General features: G+C 39.2%; 1 protein-coding gene across 9 annotated transcripts in view; it reads left to right on the forward strand.

The window, feature by feature from the left end:
- LOC122991735 (dedicator of cytokinesis protein 9-like) overlaps positions 1–25,870 on the forward strand; it is an 83,146-nt gene that overhangs the window by 25,225 nt on the left and 32,051 nt on the right. For 6 of the 9 annotated variants that reach the window (XR_006405897.1, XM_044364998.1, XM_044365006.1 and 3 more), the window contains exons 2-5: positions 11,646–11,762; positions 19,861–19,950; positions 22,115–22,197; positions 24,046–24,115. Coding sequence is in view for 8 of the 9 variants with exons in the window: in XM_044364998.1 (XP_044220933.1) it covers positions 11,646–11,762; positions 19,861–19,950; positions 22,115–22,197; positions 24,046–24,115 (360 nt within the window). In the remaining variant the exon portion in view is untranslated. Of the gene's footprint in view, positions 1–8,514; positions 8,790–11,645; positions 11,763–19,860; positions 19,951–22,114; positions 22,198–24,045; positions 24,116–25,870 lie in introns of those variants that run through there. The other 3 variants (XM_044364999.1, XM_044365004.1, XM_044365005.1) reach the window with 1 other exon arrangement.

Here is a 25,870-nt window from a genome sequence, read left to right on the forward strand (position 1 = left end):
GAGCACTGAGTCGGAGAGAGTCGCGTGTACTGCCAACACCGAGAGTACTTAAGGTGTGTGTGTGTTTGTGTGAGTGTGTGTGTGCTGTATATTAGCTGAAACTGAAATCAGCAATTGTCGGTTGATCTTTCAATAATTTTTTCAATAAATTGATGAGTTTTTCCACTATAAAATGTCAGAAAATAGAGAAAATAACTATCACATGTTCCCAGAGTTCATGGTGACGCCTTCAAATTCCTTGTTTTGTTCAATCATTACTCCAAAACCCAAATATGTTTCATCCGAAATTTTATTTAAAAAAAAAGCAAGAGCAACAAATCTTAAAATTTGTGTAAAATGTGTGAATGTTTGGCATTTTTACTTGATGAATTAATTAAATGATTAATCAATTATCTAAATTGTTATTGATTAATTTACTGTTGACCGACTAATAGTTTCAGCACTAATGTGTACATCAATATATGTCTTTAAGTGTCTAAAACACATATTATTCCTCCTATAAAACAGCTTCCAAGTTGTTGTAAATCTGAAATGTATGCTAAGCAAATTATTTATACTGGATTCCTTCCTTGATTTCTTCTATTGGGAGGGCAAGATACAGGACATGGAGACAATAAATCATTCACATGGTAGTAATAATGCTGTAGAAAATGTATGTGCAACCTTTCCTCTGTCAAGGAAACATCCCCCTTTTGACAGAAAACTACAACTGCTGGTGTTTGATTTTATTGGACAGATTTATAGATGCAGCAACTGCAGCATTAATAATAACCATCATCATCCTTATTTCAGCTATGTAAATATATAACCATGAGTGTATAAAATGTAGGAAGGCTGGATCTTGCTTCTCACTAAGCACTGCATGGGTTAAAGCCTCTGTGGACTAGGATTGGGGGTGAGGAGGGTGAGGAAGGGGGGACAGTGAGCTCTGTGTCTGCTGGAAATCAATCACCACTCTTCATCTGTGAACCAGCGGGCTTGGCAGGGCTTCCGCTGCTCCGTACCAGCTTGTCTTGCCCTTCTTGTTTGTGTGTTTACTCGCTACTTCACTGTGTGTTTGTGACGTCTCCTTCCCCTCGCTGGTGCATCAGATTCGCAGCAGAGAGCAGAGTGACAGTGGCCCTGACTGAGAGCAGGGAATTAGGTCAAGGGCACGGTTGCTTCTGTTGGCTCAGGGATGGTCTTATCATCCAGTCGGAGTCAATTAATCCTCTGTCAGCATTTAGCAGTCTTACAAATCAATAGTTAAAAGTGTGCATGCATGGGATGTGGTTTGCCTGACACATTTTTATAACAGTGCAAATGTAAGATACAAGTCTGTGTCATTGACCTTATCTATGCACAAGAATGTACTTCCTTCCGTATGGGATAAAATACTTCTCTTGTTCTTTTCTCATCATTTTTTGCACCTTTTTAATCCACTAGGTCTATAAAAAGATATGGACCATTAGGTTTGCCCTTTTAATTCCCTCTGACTGCAGCAGGTTATTTCTGGGAATTTAAAAAACAGAAATGCCGGGGTAAAGGCCACGTACACAGACAAAGCTGTCTGTGAGAGGCTGATCTGTAGTCATGCAGGCGAATAGTAAGTAATTAAATGGCCTGTTTTGGCTGTTTTACTAATCTGTTATTTCACTCACTGATTACAACAGCTCGCCCTTTTCCTTCCTCGTGGAAACTCACATTTAATTCTCCTCAGAAGGTGATCTGACTCCAAAAATAAAATATAGATTTAAATAACACAGCAATATGCATGCTGATGATTTCACTCTTGTTCTTAAGAAAAGCTATCCTTTCAGTGTTCATTTATCATCATTATTTGCTTTCACAAAGATTCAGCTTCCTTCCTAGATTTCAATGAAATGCTTGAGGCCAACAACAGTAATGCTTGAGTGTCTGCTAGTTTTATCAGAGGAATGTTGTTACAAGGAAAAAAAAAAGAAAACGGTGATGTCAGTCTGGTCACAGATAAAAGCAGCTTTTATCCAATATTTTGGGAGTAATGCCTCCTAGTTAGACCTGTGAAGGTTTTGCTTTCAGGGAACCATGTCTAATGAGTCAATTATTCTTTGTTTATAAGTTCATTGTGTTGGGGAGTTGATGAAATACTTAACCAGGTCTGCATGTCATCAACCAGAAACTATGCGCCAATTAAATCCATATAATAGATTGGATTACTAGACTAATGCTCTCTTTTCCTTCTTGCCTTATGCTGTTTTTCTTAATATGGCATTGTGAAATTTCGGTGAAAATCAGCGAGCCTTATCTCATTATATGGAGGACGAAAAATGAATAAATAATTGTCTTTAATGTATTAATACATTGCTACAAATCTACATGTAGTGATTTATGTATTTCTAATGTTTTACTTGTATTTATTTCTATATTTTTTACATTTCTTCCTTTATTTATTTCTGTGTCTGTGTGTTAATGAAGTAGGTGGCCAGATAGGTAGAATTTCATGCAAGTCTGACTGGAAACAAATAAGTGTTTGTCCTCTCAAGAACGTTTTATTAGTTTTGGAAAACAGTCAATGATTGCTGTTAGTTATTACTAAGTGAATAGCAACATAAACAAGGGCAAGTAGACGGCAAGTAGACCAGGCCAAAACAAAAAAATTGCATTTTGATTCAATTATGCATTTTTCATAACCTGGGCCACAACAAAAACAGGAACAGACATGCAAAGGCCCACAAATTGAGATTATTTATAATAATAAAGCTGAATGATGGGTCACCCTTATTTTTTAATGAATTTATTATTTTATTTATTTCAGTATTTATTTCAGTATTTATATTTTTAATTAATTGATGAATATGTCATTTTTTGTCTTCCATATATAATCTCCTGTATACAAGCACACACAGTACACATCTCTGCATAAACGTTTAGTCTGCTATACAGATGTTTTCTCTTTGATATCGCTCTGACGGTGGAACATTTGGCAGATAACCAGCGTTATGTACACATTGTGTTCACTTAGACAACCAATAAGTTCTCTCATCTCACAGCTTTCATGTCTTGGTCTTATGGATCTACAGTAAAACATCAGCATATTTTGCTTGGCTACAGGGTTGTTTTTCCTGGTGATTGCTTCCTACTTTTGAGACATTTTAGTCATCCTGGTCTTTCTCTATAGGGAGGGTTTCAGACATCACATAACATCAAGGCTTGTGTGTGTGTGCGTGCTCACGTGGTGACTGATACACTGGACCATTATCTCCAGCACTCAGGCTCACTTAAAAGACACTCTGGCTACAGCAGTTTGATTTTCCCACAGACTTCAGTGCAGCATTATTCTTACTCAATAATGTTAGTTACTCTGAAGTCTTGCATTGATCAATGAAGTTGTCTTTAAGTTTTGCGCTGTAGCAGCTTTACTGTAAGTACTGCAACAATGATAGGTTTAATAAGTGCACTGATGTACAGTAACCCAAGAAGTTTTTCATTTTCTAGCTCTGACGACTGTCTTTGCCTCGTGATTACATCCTGTTATGTTTAGATGCCATTGTGTCCCACATCCTACTATAGTGATGTTATTATCAGAGACATGGCGTGGTGTCATTATTACATCCATGTTAAAATCTCATTCTTGGAACTCTCTGGGAGACGGACTGGAAACAGGCTGCTGGGTGGTGGACCCTGGTGTAGAGGGGCGGTGAGGGGTGGGCCGTGTTTTTGTTACATTCCAGGTTACACCCTGTTTTGCTATGGCTCATGCTGGGAAGGCCCAGTGATTGCATCAAACCCTTGTTATGTAATCAAGAAGTCCAGCTGTAGTTCTGTTCAGGCTAAGAATTACAACTTGATAGATGTGGGTGATATCTTGCCAACTTATGTTGTTTTTTTTTTTTTTTTACAAGTACAGAGCAAAGCTGAACAATGAACATAAAAAATGACATAACGACAACAACAACAAATGAACCCACCCCAATCTGAATCTAGTCCTGTCATGTACTGCATACAGCAGTATGCTAAAACAGTTTTGACAAATGCCTACAGTGAGTCCAGTCAGCACTGCATCAGTGACCATGTCATCTGGGGTGAAGATATTTATGCTTTTAATGAATGATATCCCAAAAAACAACCCTCTGTCCAGTTGATGTTCGTCTGATCTCAGACCTCTGAATCACTGGCCACATCTTGAATGCATTCAGTGATTCGTACGAAGTGAAACAGTCTGAGACACACCATCACAATGTGGAGTCATAACAGAGTCACTTTTTGCACATACTGTATGTGCCAACAGTTTATTTGCACTGAGGGCATATTCAGCTGTGCTTGGCCAGCAAACACTTTGGGAAACTTTATTGCTCAACACAAGTGTTTGTTCTGCCACTAAAAGTGCGCAGTGGGCCTTCCTGTCCTGAAGTGCCAGCTTGCCCCAAAGAAATACATTTGTACTGGTTTCCATGGAAAGATTTGCATAACATTGCAAGGTCTGAATTTAATTTAAGCACCAAGCCAAAAGGTTTTAGCTCTGTTCCCCCCACCAACATGACAATATACACTAGTTGTCAGCCACTTGGGAATGAAGTATGAGGGCTTCAGTGTAGAGAGGAAGTCTCTCTGACATTATCTCTTATTGCTGCAGATATGAGATGTAGTGGAGAGGAAGCCTGCCTCTATACAAACAGAATAAGCTTCAGAGATCAAAGTAAAACATCTTGTAATGTGGCACTATTCTCTATGCACAATTACATTAAAGGAGTTGCGCAATACTGCCAGCGGGTCATCACTTTGTATTGTAGCTGAAGGGATAGGCCACCCAAAAGAGCATTTTTATTGAACAATACTGTGCCAACTGTTTTATCTGCAGTCTTGTTGTTCAGAATGTAAAATGACTTCATGGATTAGTTAATGTAATAGTTAATCATAGAATAAATCAGAGGATTTTATACTGTAAACAAGTGTGTTTTAAAAAGATGTCTGATAAAATAGGCCCTAGGATCGTGGTTGGAGGCAACGCTCTTGAACCTGCAGAGAGCATCCAAACTGGAATTATGGTTACAATAACATTCACTGGAATATAGTAAATACAGAAGTTGAAACAACAAATGTAATGCTGATGCATGTTTTATTATCTTGCCAAGTTTTTAGTTTTCCTCTTTTAAAGCATTTCACTTCTACTGTGTGTGTATTGTAAGTGACTGGAAATACCACAGTTATCTGAGACAGGAAGTGTATGATGACTCACTCCTGAACCTTTTTAAACCCATTGAGAGTTCATATGCCCTCAGGATGACACTGGTTTGTAACTTGCTCCACTACCTGGAACCTCTTTCCACTTGATGTTTAGATTAGCTAAAATCACTCAAAGATACACACTCTCCCTGCATATTTCAAGGTATGCTAATGTGGATCAATGCCAGAGGGCAGTTTACACCTTTGTCAGCTTTTCTTATGCTGTTATCAGAATGTTTCATTGTGATGTGCCAAACTGGCGTGACCTGGTCTTGTGTCAAAGTCTGTTTCCCTTTTGAACAGTGTATAACGTAGCATTTTCCTCAGTGGTTAGGTTGAGGGTTTTGGTTGGGTTCATGTTAAGGTAAAGTGAAACTTTAGGTCAAGTTTTTAACCTGACGCCCCAGCACGTTCCTTTTCTTGCATGCCTCTCTCCGCCTGTGTCCTACTACTACTTCTTATGTCACTATTTAATTTCAAGTTTCTTAAATTGTCAGCTTGTAAAAAAAATTAAAAATACTTTATCCAGGTAACTTTGCTTGCAGCTCAATGTCAAATATGGTGATAGTATGTTCAAATAAGCAAGACCAAACAGCCTCCATCAGAAGTGAAAAGAAACACCTGCAAACTAGGCCTGGGCGATATGGACAAAATCAAATATCGCAATATTTTTGACCAAATACCTCAATATCAATATTGCAACAATATTGTAGGGATGACTATTGGTGCTTTCACAAAATATTTACATGAGATTTTTATCATCAGTAATGTGGATATAATGACTAAGTGAGTAAAGGCTAATAATAGAACAGCTAGAACAGTCTGATAAGTTCAGAAAATGACATCACTTTAGTGTAGTGAAGCCTTTAAAACCAGGAAATGACGACACTTATGCCATATCACGATATTAAGATATCCAAAATCTAAGATGGTATGTAGTTTCACAATATCGCTATAATATCGATATATTGCCCAGCCCTACTGCAAACAATTCTTGGTCTATATTTAGTTACACCTTGTCAGCGAACGTTAGCAAGCAAGCACCCTGAGTTATTAGTGTAATATGGTGTCCCACAATTCTCGACTTGAAACTGATATTGTATTATCTAACATCATAAGACAGCAAACAAATTGTTACTTCCAAAAAAAGTCAGTGTATTTTCCAAAATGCCAATAATTCATTTTCACTGTCATGTAGCTGCAGTGAGCTCAAAACACCACATATTATTGTTGCAAATGTTACTGCTTTGTTGCTAAGTGCTGTTTACTAGCTAGTTGGGGTCAAACAAGTTAACATGCACACTCCATCCATTTGAGAGCCCAAATTACCTAAACATATATAGTATATGTTTAGGTAATTTTTTGTGATCTCAAAGATCTGTTATCTCTGCCCTAAATAATAAAATAAGAAGAGCAGAGTGCAGTCTGTATATTGGATTTAAATGTTGTTTGCGCCCCTGGCGAAAATGTTACTGTTACTGGCAGAATGTAGACATCCATAAGATCACAAAAAACATGTTTGAAGATGCCACCCGCTGCTAGATGACCGGTAAAAAATAAATTTTTAATAATATTTTTTTCCTCTGGGTATCTGTTGGGAAATCTTTGTAACTGAATCACGGCATTAAGTGGGTGCTGAAGTCACAAATGGGACTTCCACCTCAGGCTTCACCCATATCATTCAATTTATGTTATTGCTTATTACCTAATTGCTTAATAACTGCTGACTAACATTGCAAGCTGACTCATATTAAACTCATCACTACTTCTATGAAACATCAGCACTATGGTGGGAAGCTTCTTTGAAAGGAGCATTTTGGCCAAATTCAGTGACATGAGTGGTGAGCAACTAAGTGGTTAGATCAATGACAACACTTGCATTACCTGATCTTCTATATTGATATGCAAAATATCTAATAACAGAGAAAGTGAGAGGCAACTGAAACCTGGCCCCTTGACTGCTTCAGGCAGTGTATATTGGCCATGTTTACAGTGTCAAAAAATCAAAAGCTAAGTGTTTGAATATTTTATAAAGCTTGAGGCAACTGTGTCAACTGTGGTAGATGAAATATGGAAAGAGGTGGGAGACTTTTTTTAACAAATTCTGTTTGATTATTTCAAATGTAAATTCGCAGAAATTTGTCTTATACATCTGATAAAATATTCGTATTAATATCATGATATTGATTTTGAACCATATCCCTGTGTGGGGCTCTTAGGAGCATGTGACAGTGGGAGGGAGGCAGCTGGAGAGCTGACCTGGCCCCTCTCTCCCCTTCTCCTTACACCCAGTGGCAGGAGTGAAAAGATAACATCCTCCCCTGCTGTGGCCCACCAAGGAATCTGTAAGGTCGGGCCCACTCTGAGGTGGGTTGACTGGGGCTGCGTCGCGTTGGAATGCCCCTCAAGCAGTTGCATCAACAAGCAGCGAGACAGAAGCTGGGCCTGATCTCAACTGTGTGATTATGAACAGTCACTATCTCTGCTACAGTCATGCAGTGGAACCAGGGACCCATTTCACCAAATTTGCAAGCTGCGACTTGCGACATGAGATCATTTCCTCTTGCAGTCATTTTGACACCTTTTACTAATCAAAAGAGACACCGTACTTACGACTCATGCCTGGGGATGCGAGAGCAGAAATTTAAATTTATCAGCAATTTGCGTGCGGCAAACATTTGATGGGGCTCTGACACTATTTACTATTGTGCTCGCAAATCGCTTTTGTGAAATAGGCCTCTTGCTGGCAATAAAAATGTAAATGACTCATGTTTGTCTTTCATAGTTTGTGATGACTAATTTGACTGACTGATGAATGATTTGCTCTTCAGTCCTCAATCTTGGTCTTAGCAGTTAAAATGGGTCAAGATTTGTCCGTGTTGTTTCTGAAGCGCCTGCTACAATCTGATGAGCTCAGTCTGGCAGCTTATCTGATGTTTACGTGCTAAATCACTGCAGCTAGTGGGTGCCCTCATACTGTATGTATTCTTTGACTGGTTTCTTTGAATATTTCCGCACAAATGCAACGGAATTGCCCTCATTCTCTCCTAGCTTCTTCCTCTTGATGAAATGTAAGCCAGCTCTTATTTCAGCTGTCCCACACAAGGCGTGGACAGTCCCTGACCAGACTGTAATACTTGAGGAATGCGTGTCTTTTGTTTGCCTTTGTCAACCCCGTGTCACTGTGCAGGTGGACGGTGCGGGGTCAGATAACATTAGTGTGTGTGTGTGTGTCTGTGTGTGTGAGAGGGTGTTTAACTCCCCCGGGCAGCACAGCTGAGTGTAGGAGGGGCCATCATCTCCTCAGCCTGAGTGTGAGTCCAGTGCACTCAGACAGAGCAGAGAAGGGAGGGCGTGAGTGCGAGTCTATAAGGGAGGAATACAAACTTCTCAAACTTTTGCCAGCATAAGGATTTTTCTCCATCGGACATGCTGGCTGCCTACTTCTCTTTAGGATCTAGCTCGGAGATATCTTACCACAACTGTTGACAATGCAAGGAAGGGCGAGTAAAGCTCCAAAGAAGGAGTTAGTCATTGAGAGTCCTCAGCAGTATAAGAGTTTGGCTGCAGCTGAGACTGAGGTAGACACAGTGCCACAGGTGGTGGTAAGTCATTCAAAGATTGTGGATGTATTGACAAATTTGACGTTTTTGGTTTGTGTTAAAAAGTTTGCTTGTGTGCAAGTGCGTCTTACAGTATGTAATGCTGTAAAGGTTAACAACAGTCATAAAGTTTCGGAGCAGGTGTCACATGAGCATCGGTGCCGGTTCGCTTTTGTCATCTCTTTCATTTTACACAGCGCAGCAAACTCCAGTGTAAAAAAACAAACAAAAAAATGCAACGTTAGCACCAACAAAAAGGAATGTTGGACTTTACCAGCAGTAACAGCAGTTTCCTCAAGTTTATTCTCAGTTATTAACTTGGCTTGTAAAACATTTAATTTGGCTCAAAAGTCAACCTGAATGACAGCAATAGTGCCCTGCCCTGAAGATACAGGTTTCCAGAGGTTGGGTCTTTTCAAAGCCATCTGAATAGTCAGTAGCAATAGATTTAATGTATTGGTTAGTAGAGCGGCACTACACAGCACCATTGTTCAAGTCTGTTAGAGGGTGCAGTGATGGGAGGAGTGGGAGATGCAGATAAACAGCTGCTAGATCACTGTGGTGAGGGAGTGGAAGAGACGGCTTCATAGTTTGTTTTATGCTTTCTCCAGGCACAGCTGTCTGTTTGCTCACTTAAATATACAGATGTTTCATATGCAGAATGCATTGTTCAAGTCTGTATTATATATATATATATATATATATATATATATATACTGCATTCAAAGTTGTTTATGTGGTATTGTAGAAATCCAACAATATTCCCTGATTGACAGTTAAGATGTACTGTTGTAAGTCAGAAACTCAACAAGTGCTTTAAAAAGCCAACTTCAAGTAAGATAATTTAAAAGTTGAGATGAGGTCCATCGTGGTTTGAGGGAATGACCGTGCTCTTGCCTATGAATGCTGATTTTTCTTACACAGTGCTGAGTGTACTGGTGGTTGACCACCTTGAACCACTGACAAAGCAATGTGGAAAAGCCCAGAGGGGGATGCAAAGAGACAATAGTCAGCAACAACAGTGTGGGGTTAGGAATCCATCACTGGTGAGAAGAGGGCACTGTCCCTATAATGTGGTCAAGTCTTTCAGCACTTACTTTATTTAAATATCAGAATTGTTTAGCCACTTTAATTGCAGGGTTTTTGAGTGCTGCAACTCAAGTTTCGTCAGGTATTTGTAGCAGTAAAATGTTCTCCCAGACAAAATGCTCTCCCTTTGTTTTTGTGTGGAAGGTGTCTCTCTTGCAGGAGGTGTTTCTGCTTCATCAGCTTCTGTGTTATTGCTTTTTTTTCCCTCTGGACATCAGATAATAATGTCAAATCCTCTGTTTGTACCTGATGTTCCTTAAGGTTTCAGTGTCTGGCACAGGCTGTCTGGCTATGTATAGAGATGTAGAGATTTTAGGCATTGGAGCAAGCGAGTCACAGACACACATACACATACATCTTATCTCTCTGATGTCTTTAAATCCTTCCTGACTTACCTGTTCTGCCAGCATTCATCTCTGCCTCAATCTCCCCACTTCTTCTTTCCTGTCTTAGAGAGAAAAAAAACTGTTTGCTGAACTGTGACTGCATTAAATTATTACTCTGTTAGCTGTGTCCAGATACAGTTGTGAATAAACCGTGTTTATATAATGACTGATAATGTCACAACTGCTTAAGCTGGCAGACATGGTGGCACCGTCTCCTCTCTGCTACCCCCCTCCTTGTCCTTGAAAACTGATACAAGGTCCTGCCCCCCTCTGCCCTCAGTGTGAGCCGCTGCACTGTTGTTATTAACAAGGTTGTTGGCAACATGTATTTAAGCAGGTCATTATCCATGACTCTCCCTTTCTGAGATCATGCTAGCATTATGAGTCCCAGATGTGGAAGCAACATGTGAGCAGTGCTGTCACTCAGCCGTGAACTCTGGCGGTGTGTCACTGTTCATTTTGTACTTTGCTATCTCTCTGGCTGTTAGATTTATCCTCTTGTCCCATGTGCTAAAAGTGTTGAGAGCTTACTTTCCATCTAATGGCCACTGTATCTCTGCAGCTTATAAGCTCTCTCCGGCCTCGGCCACTGGAGTTTAGTGCATCAATACTTCAACGTTATACAGACACTTTGTCACAGTGTCCCATAAATCCGTGATCAACTTCTGATTACATAGCCACATCTGCTCTGAGAGTCAGATATAAAACAACGTGGCATTTGTAAGCTCAACCTAATTTCTGATTAATGTAACTAAAAGAGTGGAAACTAGTGCATAACTTGTCTTGTATGCAGTGCCTATAATTGAAGTGGAGTGTGATCGTTTCTTTGACTGACATGTCATGCGTGTTGGCTCGTCACGAAGGGATAAGCTCATCAAGACCCTCCCACTTCTGAGGCGGATGCATTTTCTCCGGCCAGATGAAGCCCTGAAAGACTTATCTCAGTGTATCTAACAGATAGCATGTGCTGGTGTAGTCCAATGTGAAAGTACAGCTAGATCGATCAGTTTAGAGACCTGTCTGTGCACTGCACCATCTCTGCTCCTGTGCATATCAAATGCTTCACCTGGTGGATTTCAAATCTGCATGCTTATACATCAGATGCTTAGATGCTGTGCATACATGTCAGACATGTTGACATAACTGTACATTTTCCATGCACATACTAGTCTCTGTTGTTACTGTGCCACAAGTGAACACATACATAGCAGTAGTTTGTTAGTTGTGAGGTCTTTCAGGATTAAAGATGGGTTCAGCTCACTATCAATTAAATTAGAAAAGCTGTCTCTTTCGATGCATGTTACCTTTAATGCTAGACTGTACAGTAATGGTGAACTTATAACAAAATGTCCCTGTAACAGAGTGCTCTGTCTGTGTTCTCCAGGTGAAACCCAAGGTGATCGAGCCGCTGGACTATGAAAATGTGCTGGTCCAGAGGAAGACGCAGATCCTCAGTGATGTTCTCAGAGACATGCTGCAGTTCCCCCTGGAGGACTTTGAGGTGAGTTTCACACCATGCATGTTTCCTGAGCAGAATGTGTCACATCCGCACTTGGTGACTGGGGCAAATATCTCAGTAAATGTGGTTCCCAGTATCGTTGCCAGGATAATGTTGGTATAGGAAGTTAGGAAGGTTTTATGGAAGTGATGTTAAGTGTTTGGCACTACTGTATGAAGCTTAGGGAGTGGTAATAACACCGCAAGAGTTATGGCTTTGATTTCCTCATGTTACTGTTGTAGAAAATAGTGCACTCTAGACAAATGTTGAACAAAGAAATGTCAGCTCAGCTACTTATGATACATGTCCTGAAAATCTTTTTTTTTTTTTTTTTAATGTGCTCCATAACCATACGAGGTCACACCATTTAATGTTATCTGTCCAACATCATTGGTCACCTCCCACTTGCGTGTTTTCTTTGTTGTATTTGTTTGGCTTCTGAAGTCTTTTCCTTTGGCACAGGCGCGGCCAATGTTGTGAGTACTGGGTGGGGTCGTTCACAGAGGCTTTCCTTTTGTTTACATCCCTCCATACTGTAGCGAGAGAGGGGTCAGGGGCCATCTGTTTAATTGGCTCATTCTGTCTCCTATGTTGTGACAGAGTAAGTGTTATCTCTAGCCACATTGCACAGGACGTTCGCTCCCTCACACTTTCCACGTTGAGGATGGAAAATCTAAAATGGAAATCTGGCCCAGCGCTGCTACTTCAGGAAATGAGACTACTTTGAAAGATGTCCGTACCCGCTGCGGCAATGAGATGTACTGTATGTCCTCAAATCTCACCCTGCCTTCTCACGGTTTAGTGGAAATTTTATAGTCTGGGATTTTACTGTTACAGCTCTCCTTTCAGTGAGAGAAGCCTTTGTTTTGCCATGATGACTTTAACATCTTTCCTTTGAGTACCCGCATTGGAGAATAAAACAGTACAAATAAGAGGTAGCAAATGTTGTATAAAGTTACTATTTATTGTTTCATGTGAGTATAAAAAAATTATTGGTGCACATTAAAATGCTTAATCTCAGTCCTCCCTCTCACACCTGCACTGTAACATTTATATGTGGGGCTGTGCTCCATGTCGTTGTCGACTGGGTAGAGAAGCTGGAATTGATTTTTCGTGTAAGACGCTGAGGACACTGGAGAGAGAGGGATTTTTCATAGAGCAGTGAGTTTAGCAGAGAGACTCAGGAAGTCCAAGTATTGATCAAAAGCTCCAGCATCTGTGACTTTTTCCTCAAAGAACCAAAGTGCTGCATCATTGTGGTTTGTTGTTGCATCAACATACCACTTAATTAAAGTTAAATTAACATTTTGATGCAATTGATTCAAAACATAGAAAACAAAAACTGCTGCAAAGAGAAACCTAATGGATTTTTAAATCTGATGCCTCAGTATATCCAGGTTTGAATGAGGAAATAGATTATAAACCCTTTTTATAAGCAGCTTCCTTAGTTGCACTTACCAAGGATCATTCTGAGTGTTATGATTTGTATGATTATTTCTTATTTTTATTAATATTTTCATGTTTTTTTGATAGCTTGGTTTCCTGCATTCGTTGGTCACTTTATTATTTCCATTTCCTTTATTGTTTCCAGTACCACTTAGAGTACCAGGTCACAGGTGTAGGAAGTCTGTTTTCACCCTTTCTGCCCTGATGAAAACCCTGTGAGGTCGAAACTGGTCAGCAATTTAACAAATATGCCTGAGTGAATTAAGTCTTTTAATATAACGTCTCTCCTTGCTTTACCTAAGAGTGCCTGAAGATTATTTTCTTCTCTGTTACCAATACTCAAACCATGTTGGTTATATAATTTTTTAAAACCAATACCACCATCATACTCAGGAATTCTGATAAGACCGTTGAGTGTTATTAGTTGTCCATTTCTGCCATAGCAGACATGGACATTGTATAAAGAATAATGGTAATTTGTAAATTGTTTGGATTAAAAAAATCAATTATTTATATGCTAACACCTGAATACACCTGATGGGTTTTTAAATCAATCTGCTAAATTGCTATGCAACAATAACATAATTAGGACAAAAATAGAAACAGAAAATTGCAGACATATGTGAGCATTATTTGATCTTCATGGAATGGTCTTGTCATGTGGGAACGGACTTGACACAAGCCTTTTTTCCATGAAAATGACATATGTGCGTGAAATGTGAATGACTAAAACTGCTGCCTGACCCATATACATGGCCCTGGCAATGTTGCTGGTTTCCAGTGTGTAAGGGACACTCTCACAGAACTGTACAAACTTATCTTAATGAGCATGAATGAGGCTATGTTGGAAAGACTTAAGACAAAAAGGGAAAATTAAGTGTTTTTAACTCTGGGTTAGGCTCTTGATAAAGCCAGGGGTTTTTGCGGAGCTTTTTTCAGTTTGCAAAGACCTGGCAGCTGGGTGCCCAGTGACAGCAGAGTAGCCTTGACTTTGTCTTCTCTTGTATCACGCTCCTCCAGCCTGCTGTTATGAACACAACATACCAGCTTTACACATAAACAGTACGTTGTCAGGGGCCGACAGGTGATTCTGACTGAGAAAAAAAAAACACCAGAGGCACAGTGATTGAACCTAACATCTGTTCCAGCCTCCACAGACTGTTGTTCAAGTAAGGTTTCAATCAGCTTCTGTGTCAGCGACCTTTTGAGTGCTGGGTGCTTTTAGTGAAAGGAGGTGACACCAGTATATATTCATACAGAGACCTCAATATGCTGAGAGAGTGCTAAGTATACAGTGCTAGTTGGTGATAAATCAAGGCCAAAACAAGCAGAAAGAGCTCCTCTGTCAGTGAGTTATTTTTGTATAAATCCTGTGTTTCTCTTTTCCTCCACAATAGAAACCACTATCAGGTCAATACCTTATATTATCCCCCGCTGGCACATCAAAAGTCATGTGTTGGTACTGTTCTTTTCTGAGGCAATGTTTATATCATCTCCATCTGGTTTTGATCTGGAAGTTGTTAGCAAAGTAGAGTTGTTTCTCTGTGCTCTCTCTGCAAGGTTTCTGGAGAAATTTGCCCAGGATTACCACCCTTTCTATCCCTCGCTTCTTCAATTTGAGGTGTACAGTACTCAAGCCCACCCAGCGTAAACCCACATGTCTGCAACTAATGATTATTTTTTTAATCATTTAATCTGCTAGTTACTTTGTCGATTCATCTATTAACTGTTTATGCTATAAAATGTCAGCAAATAGTGAAAAACATCCATCCATTTCAAGAGTCAAGGTGATATCTTCAGATTTTGTTTTGTCTAACAAACAGTCCAAAACCCCAAAAATATTCAGTTTACAGTGAAATTAAATAGAGGAAACACCAAATCCTCACATTGGAGAAGCTACAACCAGGCAATTATTTTTCTGATTAATACACTAATCTTTTCAGTTTTACAACTTTTTTCCTTTACTTCAACCACCTAACATTTTTCAAATGACTAGAGACACACAACATGCTGTATGTTTTTAATATCAGGTTGAAACCAGGATATATGAGATCAGTGCTGAAGTGTAAAGTGCATATTTGCACTTTGGTTCAGGTCAGGTTGAGAAAGGAGAATTTTGCAAATAAAATGGTCATGGTTTCCTTTTGAGCACAACTATATCCTTTGCTAATTTTAGTCTTCTTTCACCAGAGAATCTTATGGTTCTCCCTGGTGACTTGTAGTCCAATTAAAAGCTTCCTGTTGCCCACTTCCTGGCTCCCTCTCACCTCCATGCCTGTTTACTTCTGCTGCTTGGATTACAAAGATTACCATCTCCCCTGCAGGAAACCTGGCTAGCAGAGAGGAAAGGGAGACTTCAGATTCCCAAATACGAGCTCGGTTTGGAATTTGTAAAAAAAATTGACTAGTGCTCAGTCTGACACCTAATGCAAGGTGAACAGAGAGACAAAAAAGCTTTAGTGTCACTCAAGACACATTAATGAAGTGATCATGATTATTGTATGAATTACTGCTAATTGTCTTAAAGCTGGTTTTTTCACTATTTGTGCATCAATTAGCATTAAAAGCACCATGATAAGAAAAAAACTTATACTACATAACTATTGTTAAAAAGAGGAATCGCTGCCATGGTGTGTAAAGATACAAATAGGGATGTCACTTTCAGTTAATTTTGCTTTTGATAGACCGACCACCTATTAACCAGTAACTAACCAGTTGATTTTTAAGAAAAGTTGTAACTTTCATTTGTTAGAGCTGTCCAGCAGTCAGTGGTCATAGCTAGCTTGTCTGCCCTGGCTAGCTTGATTTTTAGCTCATCCTTTTTTACCTCGAAGTGATTTTCAATGTGTTTAGTCGCAGTAGCTCAATAGCATAACATACTCGAGCTTGATGTACTGAACTAGCTCTTTCAATCCCACACCCTCTACCACACTGATTGGCAGCATATTAGTCTCAATCATTCAGCAAACCAACTGGCTGATGGCCTCAGACCGGCGTACATCACACTTTCTCCCCCCGGCTGTGACTGCGAGCCATCCTAGGACATGACAGTCGGGTGCTTGTTCTTAATGTGGTACAGCATAATGCTAGTACCATATTGGCACAAATATAAGCCGACCCTGATTATAAGACGAGCCCCCCTTTTCCAACACCTGCTTTTGGGAAAAAAATGTTACTTTTTGAATATAACTTGCATCATAGTATAGTTACATACTCAGTTAGTCAGCAGTTAGCATTTATAAGACTGCCTGTTTGTCTTTTTGAGCTCTTTATCATCTGTCACAGTGGTATTTGACAGCTTGACATATTCCGTTCCTGCAGTAGACACGTTAGAAGATGCTTTGGACTCGTTTTCACTTGTCATGACTTTATTTCCTCTGTGGCAGAAAAACATGTTACACGAGCCTTCAGAAACTCCTGCAGGTTAAACTAGACTAACAAAACACTTTTAGGGCTGACTGACTAAAACACACTCACTATAAACAGACTAGCTAGCCTAGCAACATTAATGCTACAAACAACCCATAATGCAACACTCTTTGTAGAATTCAGTTTTTACATCGCTACTTTATCCATTCAAAAAGAAGATGTGATGTTGTGAACACATAACTGTCTAGCCATTAGCAGAATGTGTATGCAAATTAACCTATAGACTGACATGTGTAACCGGTCAAAAATATTCTCTGCAGTTAACCAGTTAACTGTTGACGTCCCTAATTAAAATAATCAGTGTAACTCTGACAGTGTTGCACAATTTATCTTCTCATGAAAGGGAAACCATTCTATTCATGATTTCATGATCATCATGATTTTTAAAAGTTAGACAGTTGTAAAAAATTGTTATATTTATTCCATAAACTTGTTGTTTTTAAGGTTGTTTGAAGTAATTCCTTTAGACTGGCTACCTGGGCTCTCATTTTGTGTGTAAATTTGTTTTGGATATAGAAATATTTGGAGATTATACACACATTTGGCTGATTGCCATATGTTGTTAGCACTTGACTAATGTTTGTTCTTCAATAGATACACATATTATTTGGTTAAAGTAGTTTCATTCATTTAGGTCTGCAGTAAATTGGATTGTGAACTAATGATATGGAACATATTTCTACAGCAAACACATTTCATTTCAATACATGTGTTAAGAAAAGATAGAGATAGAGAGAGGTATTGTCTGCATCCTTCACAATCATAGAAAACGCAGCTCGCATTCACATCAGACAAGCCTTTAACTCACACACAAAGCCAGAATTCATTTGTTTCCTTTTAACTAAGTCAGCTGAACTGCCATCACATAATGCTTGTATTTATATTTCCCACTTGCTCACGGGGATTATGTGGGGTCAAATGCACATTAGTTTTACAGTCAGAATTAATCCTCCTGCAAAGACTTGATGGAAATATTGTCACTCATTGGAGTATCATACTCAAGTTTTAACAATCTGCTGTTTGAAAAAAAAATACATGAAGTGTAAGATTTCCTGCCATCTTGAAATACTTTTGATATTCATCGCTATAATCTTAAAATATATATATATATACTTTACTGGAAGTCACATAGGTACTGTTGGAGCCAAGCCCGTTGGAGGAGTGTTAATGAATGAAAGTCAAGAAGGGAAAATGAAGTTTCCTCTTTTTTTGATGTATTTTTTGACAATATTCCCCTCTCTGTCAGCCACATGAGGCAAGTCCTCTCTAGTGTCTCTGAGACATTATTTGTGTTCTGTTTCTAGCTCTTTAAAATACCAAAGGGTCAAATGTTGGAAGAGAGCTCTAAAACATGTCTTTATCATGAGGGATCTTAAAGTTACTACAAGGAACTTTTAAGTGGTTATGCAACAGTCTGAATTTAATACTGATGCCTCTTTATGTTGGATTCCCCGCAAAATTAGACAAAATGATTTATGGCACGCAGATCGGAAGAGCCTATGTTTACATTATATGTAGCATTGTAGCATGAGGGTATACAAAGACATTACTAGGACGAGGGGAGGACATTTCTCTTTGTTTGATAACGTTAAGTAAAGTTAGACTTGTTGTCCGCTTCCTGACTCATTTTAAAAAAGACGAGAGAAAAAGAGAGAGAGGGGGGGGGGGGGGCAGCAGTGGTCAAGCGAGCTAGAGAGTTAATGAAGAGAACGAGTGGTGGTGTAGTGAGGACGGGAGTGAATCAGAGAAATAAAACGTTATTTTCTGACTGTTTCGCAGTGGTTATGTTCTAAAGCACAAATAAACACGCCCACACCTCCGCACAACCACTCCACACACACAGACTTGGTGTGAATTCAACCTTACATGTAACCTAGGTGTATGAACAGTACTAAAACAAAGTTTATTTTCACCATCATCATGTTACAATCATTGATCTAACATAGTCACAAACAGATACATTACTTCATTGCTATGTATCCTGCAAACAGCTGTGTTTTAAAAAAATAGCATTAAAAATAAGTAGCGTCTTTCTTTCACTCACTTCCAAAACAAATGCACGCACTAGCCACGCCTTTTTTTTTTCCCACTGTCATTCCATGAAGACCCGCCCTGCTCTGCCTCTAACTGGCTAGTACTCGTTGCCTTTGTTAGTTAGGTTGGTTAGGTTTAGGCATGAGGCGTGAGATGGTTGCGTAAACTGTAACTGCGCTCATTGAGAAGGTTAGGGTGAAAATATCAGGGTCAGAGCCAATCAGAGGCAGACTAGGGGCAGGTCTTTGCAGAATGCGGGCGGTAAAAAAATAGTAATAACACGCAAGCCGCATCTTTATGACACAAAGTGGTGGTGCTCATGGGAAACGCAGTCTTCATTCCAGGAAACACTACCGCTTTTGTCCACAGGGACCACCAAAATCAACACAAAATGAAAGTTCCTTGTCGTAACTTTAAATGAGATGTTGTATTTCAAACGCTGAATGAGCACTTGAAAAGTGGCTTGTATTTATAACTGCAATGAATTTATTATAATCTGTGCTAAGAACTTCAGCAGTATTAGTCCTGCATTGCAGTCAATTGTGTACAGTAATCGCTCAAAGCGGATGTTTTTCTTGTTAAGGAACGTTTTAGGAAAGCTTTATTCTGTATTTGTCGAGTGGATGAATGAAAAAGAAAGGTTATTGATTATTTTCCTATGGCATCAAAATGTATCAACTTTATATGCTGGGTTGTGTTTTGTAAATATGATTGTGGGCTTTTACTTAGAGGGCAGAGCCTTGCGTCTTGTCCCTGCTGTGAAACTGCAGTTTGGCAGAGTGAACCCGTTGGTCATTAGAGAACAGCTTTAGGGAAGCATTAGAGGCACTGAGACGCCGATTAATCAGAGACCGCCTGTACAACAGTGGCAGAGAGCCAGAGTCAGGGTGTGTCTGTGGGTCCTGGAGATGAGTAGTATGGGTAAGCATCCTGCCCTCCCGCACATTCAGCCCTGTTGAATCCTCAGAAAGACATCTGCCCTTTCCCTAGCATAAAACAATATTTAAAAGAACAGCAATTGTGTCCAGCTGAGACCGCCCACTGTAATTCTGGGAAAAAGGTGTCCAGTCGGAGAAATGTCTTCCACATTTTCAATTTCACTTTTACTGTGTTGATCATCACTGCGTTGTGGTCTGTTGTAAATCCCCTGTTCTGTTTTTCTTGTTGAATGAAATCTTGCTTTGTCTCGCAGATTTCAACTTTGAGGCGGCAAGGCAGAAGCCTCTACCCTACAGTGCCTGAAAATGCAGAGAGAGAAGCCCAGAGTCTGTTTGTCCAAGAGGTAAGCTGTGGTACAGTATGAAATGACATATACAACCTTTTTCAAGCCATAAAAAGGACAGCTGGGATATGAATATTCCTCTCAATATGAGTGTCAACAAAACATTAAAATATGTAGATAAAAAATATACTGTAGACATTATGTACGTAAACCAAAAATTTGCTTAAAGGTACATTTAAAGGAAATACTGGGAGCATTCAGGGGCAGTAATCCCACATGAGCAACTGAACCACTGACACTAACATAGAGTAGGCTTATTTAAACTATGTCAGTGTAATCTTTATGATTATAAGAGAGACCACTAGTGTGCAGGTCGGACGCACAAAGCACACACAAGTACATTTACATACAACAATTCTTTCTGCAATGCTATTATCCAGTAAGTAAGACATCAAACATCATAATTGTAGAAACAAATAAAGTCTATTTAATTGTTGAACTGGTGAAAAAAACCTAGTGGCAGTGCATGGAAAGTCTGGTACAATTTATTACCTAAAATTAGCAGTAAGCAGTAGCACATCACCGCAGATCAGGAAACCTCTTTATTTCATGTGTCCACTTAATTGGAGCTTCCATCTAACTTTGAAGCTGTTGCGTAGACTGTAACTGTGCTCATTACAGATCATTACTGGAGGCTGCCAAATCAACTGGACTATCTGTACTGAATTTCCTCAGTAATGTCTATTTATGCCAGAAGAATAATGAATGATAAAGAGTAATTAAATTCCACGAGTTTATCAAGCATCTGAGATTTTTCTGTCAGTGTTTGTTTATAATGCTGCTTGTCTTGAACATGTTTACTCAAATGAGTCATCTGTGATGTTCACTTCAGTCTTTAATCAAATCTTAAAGTCATTTTTGCAGCATAAGACAATAAGACAAAGCAAAATGAACAGCAAAAGCTCAGTGTGAGTTTTTTCCAGTTGTTGCTGATAAAATGATGAATTATGGCCAAGACAGGGTGAATGTATTTTCCTCTAACCATCAGTGGTTTTCCATCCGGCCCATGCACACTGCTCTTACTGTTTTTTAAGCCAAAGACCAACTGGCTGCTGACAGTTCACCTTCCAGGTCAAAGGTCATTGTTAAGGGAGCCTTGTCTAATGTCTTAAAGATACAAAAAAACTCTTGATCAAGTGTTGTGTGACATCACTAGGACAGCTGTGAAGATAAACCCAGCGAGAGTCTCTCTGTTTTTCCGATTGCTCTCCTGATCAGGTTGCATTTTATCTGCCCGTCGGGGCAGTTCTTGTAAACGGCACGCATTTCTGGAAAATAAGTGAGCTGCTCCTATCACTGACTCTAACAATGAACAGATGTCTTTTTTCCAAGTCACAGAGATAGAGATACACTCCCTACCAGTTTGTGTTGGTGAGTATTAGGTTGGGGTGTGAACGCTTACCGCACACTCATCTTTTTTTGATTTCATTGTATTGAGGCTTCAATTGGTGGTCAGAACAACTATTCTATTGTAATTGTGCTTTCTATTGTGGCAACCACATCACAATACTGTGTATCATGCTTGTCAAACCATTTCAACATTATACTTTTTAATCTTGTGGATAGTTCATTTCTGCTCAGTGGGATATCTGCTGATCTTTGATGATAATCAGACTGTAAACCTGTCTTAGAGTGGAAAAACTTATATTAAAGGTGTCAGTATGCTTCAACCAAAGTGCTTGTTAGACAGTCAGACAGTGTCTTAAACCCCTTCCCCCAACACCTTCCCAAAGTTGAAAGTACTGAGGCTGCGTCTGACCATTTCTGTAACTTTCCACTTCACTTCCACTTCCACTTCATGGCCACTTCACACAGCACTTGGCCAGGGTTTGACCGTCTCTCTCAAGCTCTCTTTTTGAATTCTCTACAGAATTTTTCTTATCACTTTTTACGTGAACAACAAAATTATCCCCATTTTACATTGTATCTCATCCTTCTCTATGATGGCCAATTTTCAATTCCGATTCAAGTGTTGTTATTCAGGACAGCTTCAAACACTTTAGCCCGCAGACGTGGTTGCCCAACATGTCGTATGAACTAGTTTGTCAAGCATAATGACACCCTAACACAGCCCTTAAGTCCTACTGTACTGTATATTGTATCGTGTTGACACTGTAAAGTATGTTAGAGTGGTTTGTAATCAGTTTTCATTGTATCTTCTCAGTGCATTAAGACCTACAAGACGGACTGGCATGTTGTCAATTACAAGTATGAAGACTATTCTGGAGACTTTCGACAGCTTCCAAAGTAAGTGTGTAGTTAGAGGTAATGTGTTAGTGTGCTGAGACATTCTTATTATGGGCAAGTAACAACAGCTACTCCATATAATACATGGATGCCAGAAATTTTAAACTAAAACGCACAGTACACACACCAGTCACACACAGGTTTGCTTGTGTTTTTGGTTCACCGAGATAAGCTGCCCCCTTTTTGTGTTTGACACAATGTTGTCGTGACTTGATTACAAGGAAATGCAACATATCAATAAATCTTATTTCCTTGCAACAGAAGTGTGTTTCCTTTTTACGGTTCACTGGATAATTCCCAACTGCCGCCAGAGTGGAAACCACCCTCATTGTCAGGAGATTGTGTCATCAGCTTCAGCCTCTTCCCTTATGAATATCTATTTTACTGTTATTATGTTCAAATATGAGTTGACAGTGACCTTCATGCTATCACTGCTGCCAAATGTTTTGTCACTTTACTGAATCTGGGGAAGTTAAAACAATACACCATGACGTGGTTCGCTTGTTAAAAATCTGACGCTATTTTCGTATTTCAAATGATTCTTACCTTTGGCACATTTTCATTTTCCAACACGCAGTTTACACCTTAACATGCTTCAATGAACAGTCAAGTGCTGGTTTTCCACTCCTCTGGAAAATGCATTTACTCTGACTTTATAGAGACAGCTGCATATAATCAAAATTACTTCATTAAAAAATGACATACAACATAAGGAAAAATCTGATAATCGCTGTCACACCACTTTAGACGTCATGTGCTAGAAAGATATTCAGACTAGGGATGTGCAGAGAGCCCAGTATTTGTATTTGTACTTGTTGAGGCAGTAGAATTATTTGTATTCAAGTAAAAGTGGAAATAGGCGTAAAAATCCTGTTTTTGTTTTTATTATGCTTTTAATTTTAGAATATTAAAATAAGTGTTCATCAATAAACTGCTTTGGGAAGGAGATCCCTACACTGAGTCTCAAAATCAAATCTCCCAGATCATAGACGACTGCGCTGACTACTGAGCTAAAGCGCAGCTCTGTGCCACTGTATAGACAGACTAGTGGCTATTTATACACCCATAACACAGAGACAGCACAGTGTGTAAAGTGTAGGGAAGATCATCAAAGGTGATTATTGCTTTGCACTTTTCATTTATTGCCTATTTTTTTACAACCTAACTTTGTGGAAAGGAGAAGAGGAACAACAGATTATGTAGCGTCACTTGGGAAAACTTTGCACATGTCAGTAGCTCAGCTTTATCTCTGGGAAACACCCCCAACTCCGGGAATTTTGTCCAAATAAGGAAATGTGCGTCATGCAGCCGGTGGATGTGACTCCCCTCGTTAAGAGCTGCTAATAGAAGTAAACAGCGGAGTTTACTGACCTGCGCGCACTCATTTGAAATGTTTTTTTTTTTACTTTCCAAAAACAAATCATTTGTAAAATAAATGTACAAAATAAATATTCTTAAAAACCCACTATTTGTTCTTTTCTGAATACCGTATTCAGCTCCACCCCTAATTCAGACTTACCCCCATTAAAAGAATTTCAGTCGTTAAATGAATGTAGATGTGCAAAGTAAATGTGTTGATAGTGAAGAAGTGGTAAATTCATCAGATATCATATTATATGAGCTTGAATGTCAAACATGTATTGTCTTAATCTGCTAAGTAACTAGTAGCTTCAGCCATCAGACAAATGTGTTGCAATAGAAAAATACTAATTAATCAATATTTGCCTTTTAAAATGCAACTGACTCAAATTGTAAAATAGATATTAAAGTAATGTTGTAATTTCCTCAGAACTGTGCCAACAATTCCACAGTAGTTAGTCACTGTTGTTTTGATATTATATTTCACAGTAAAGTGTCCAGGCCTGATAAACTGGCGGTCCATGTTTTTGAAGTGGATGAGGATGTGGATAAAGATGAGGTGAGTTTCTATCCTACTTCTTTACTATCAGTGTTTATAACAGTGTGTAGAACCTTTACTGACTTCTCATTTACAGTGTCTATTGCACATTTGAGTTATCCTGTTTCTAGATCGCATTTCTGTTTAGTATCAGACCCCTTTAATCAAATCCTCGCCCCTAAAAAGACTGCATGCAGCTAAATACGACTTATTCCAGTCATCAGTTTTGGCTTTCCTGTTTTCATTATAGTTGTTAAATATATAAAAGTCATTTTTATGTCTAATAGCTGGATTAAATGGAAAGAATGAAGTCTAATTACACTTAAAGACTCTTGCTGGCACCATGTCTCAAAATTGCCTTTTTTTTTCACAATGAAATTTTCAAGACCCCTGTGCAGTATTTGAATCTTTTCATCCTCTACTAATTCATGTATGACAGACTGGGTGTGTATTTTAGCGCAGATTAAATGAATATTTGTTGTCTTTGGAATAGCTTGTTAGAGCGCATCACAAGGAGGCTCATACGTCACCTGACAGATACTCAGATTTGATCAGAGTCAAAGTTCAAAGATGATATGAAGCTGTGGCTGAAACCAGCGTTATCTAACATAGTTTAAGGTCATGCTGCTTCACAAGATGTATGATGATGATCCTGAGCTACTCTCCTCACATGATATGTCAAACTACGCCTCCTACAGGCAAGAAAGTATCCTTGATTATTGACTGAAAGACAAACTTTGCAAATACCTTTGCATGACCTTTTTAATGTTTTTAGAAAACAAAACAACGTGTTTCTCTTCCTTTTAACTGTGTGTTACTGTAGTTCATGCAGCTGAGGGAAGTGCATACTTGAAAGTGTGAAACTCTGCCAGGTCGTCATAGGTCAGGGTCTATCCTGTTCTACCTCACAGTCAGCCTTACCTCTGACAGGGCAGGAGGAGCAGGACCTCCACACAGCCGTTGACAAGATCCAAATAACCCCTGATTCAACTCTTGCCTCTCTCTTTCTCTGGCCCTCATCCCTCCACAGTCATGCCAAGATTTGTTTCCCAAACAGGGAGGTTGCTTGTGCAGATGAAAGAAAAGGATTTGAACTCTTCCCCACCAAAATCCCCCCAAATAAATCAGATTTAAATAATAAATTATTTTTACAATTGTGTGTTTTGGAGCACTTGTAACATTGGTTGTGTGATTTGGTTCGTCTTCCCTTTATTTGACTTTGGTTCAACTGTTTGGTTGGCACTTTCTTATCTGTCCTTGACAAAGTTTTCTGGAGCAAATTGATGGATTTATATGGATTTGTATGCCCCTCGGGGGACTGGTGAATGTTGTCTAGACTTTGATGCGGAGAAGCAGGCACCAAACCTTCCCAGATGCTTTTCAGATTACTCCATGAGGCACATTAAAGATATTATAATTCCTGCCAGCACTTTTTAAAAATCCTTGTTTGCTTTATGAGACTGAAAAAGGAGAAAGAAGAAGAAGAAGCTGGATCAGAATAATGACATCTTGAAAGGCCATTTACTCTTTTCAGTGTGTGAAAGTGTCAGGTACACAACTCCTCACTATAGTTTTTCAAAGTCAGGAGTCTAAGATGTAAATGACACATCTTATGTCAATGCAGGATGACCTAAATCAGGGCATGGTTGTGTAGTTTGTCCCCATCTCCTCCCTTTTCATTACCCTCCTAATAGGTTTATTTTGACAGATCATTATAGCCGGTGGATCTTGGTAGCTTTGTGTTTTGTCACATGTAATCTCTGCCAGCGCAGGACG

This window comes from Thunnus albacares, chromosome 11 (assembly GCF_914725855.1).
Source record: "Thunnus albacares chromosome 11, fThuAlb1.1, whole genome shotgun sequence".
NCBI lineage: Eukaryota > Metazoa > Chordata > Actinopteri > Scombriformes > Scombridae > Thunnus > Thunnus albacares.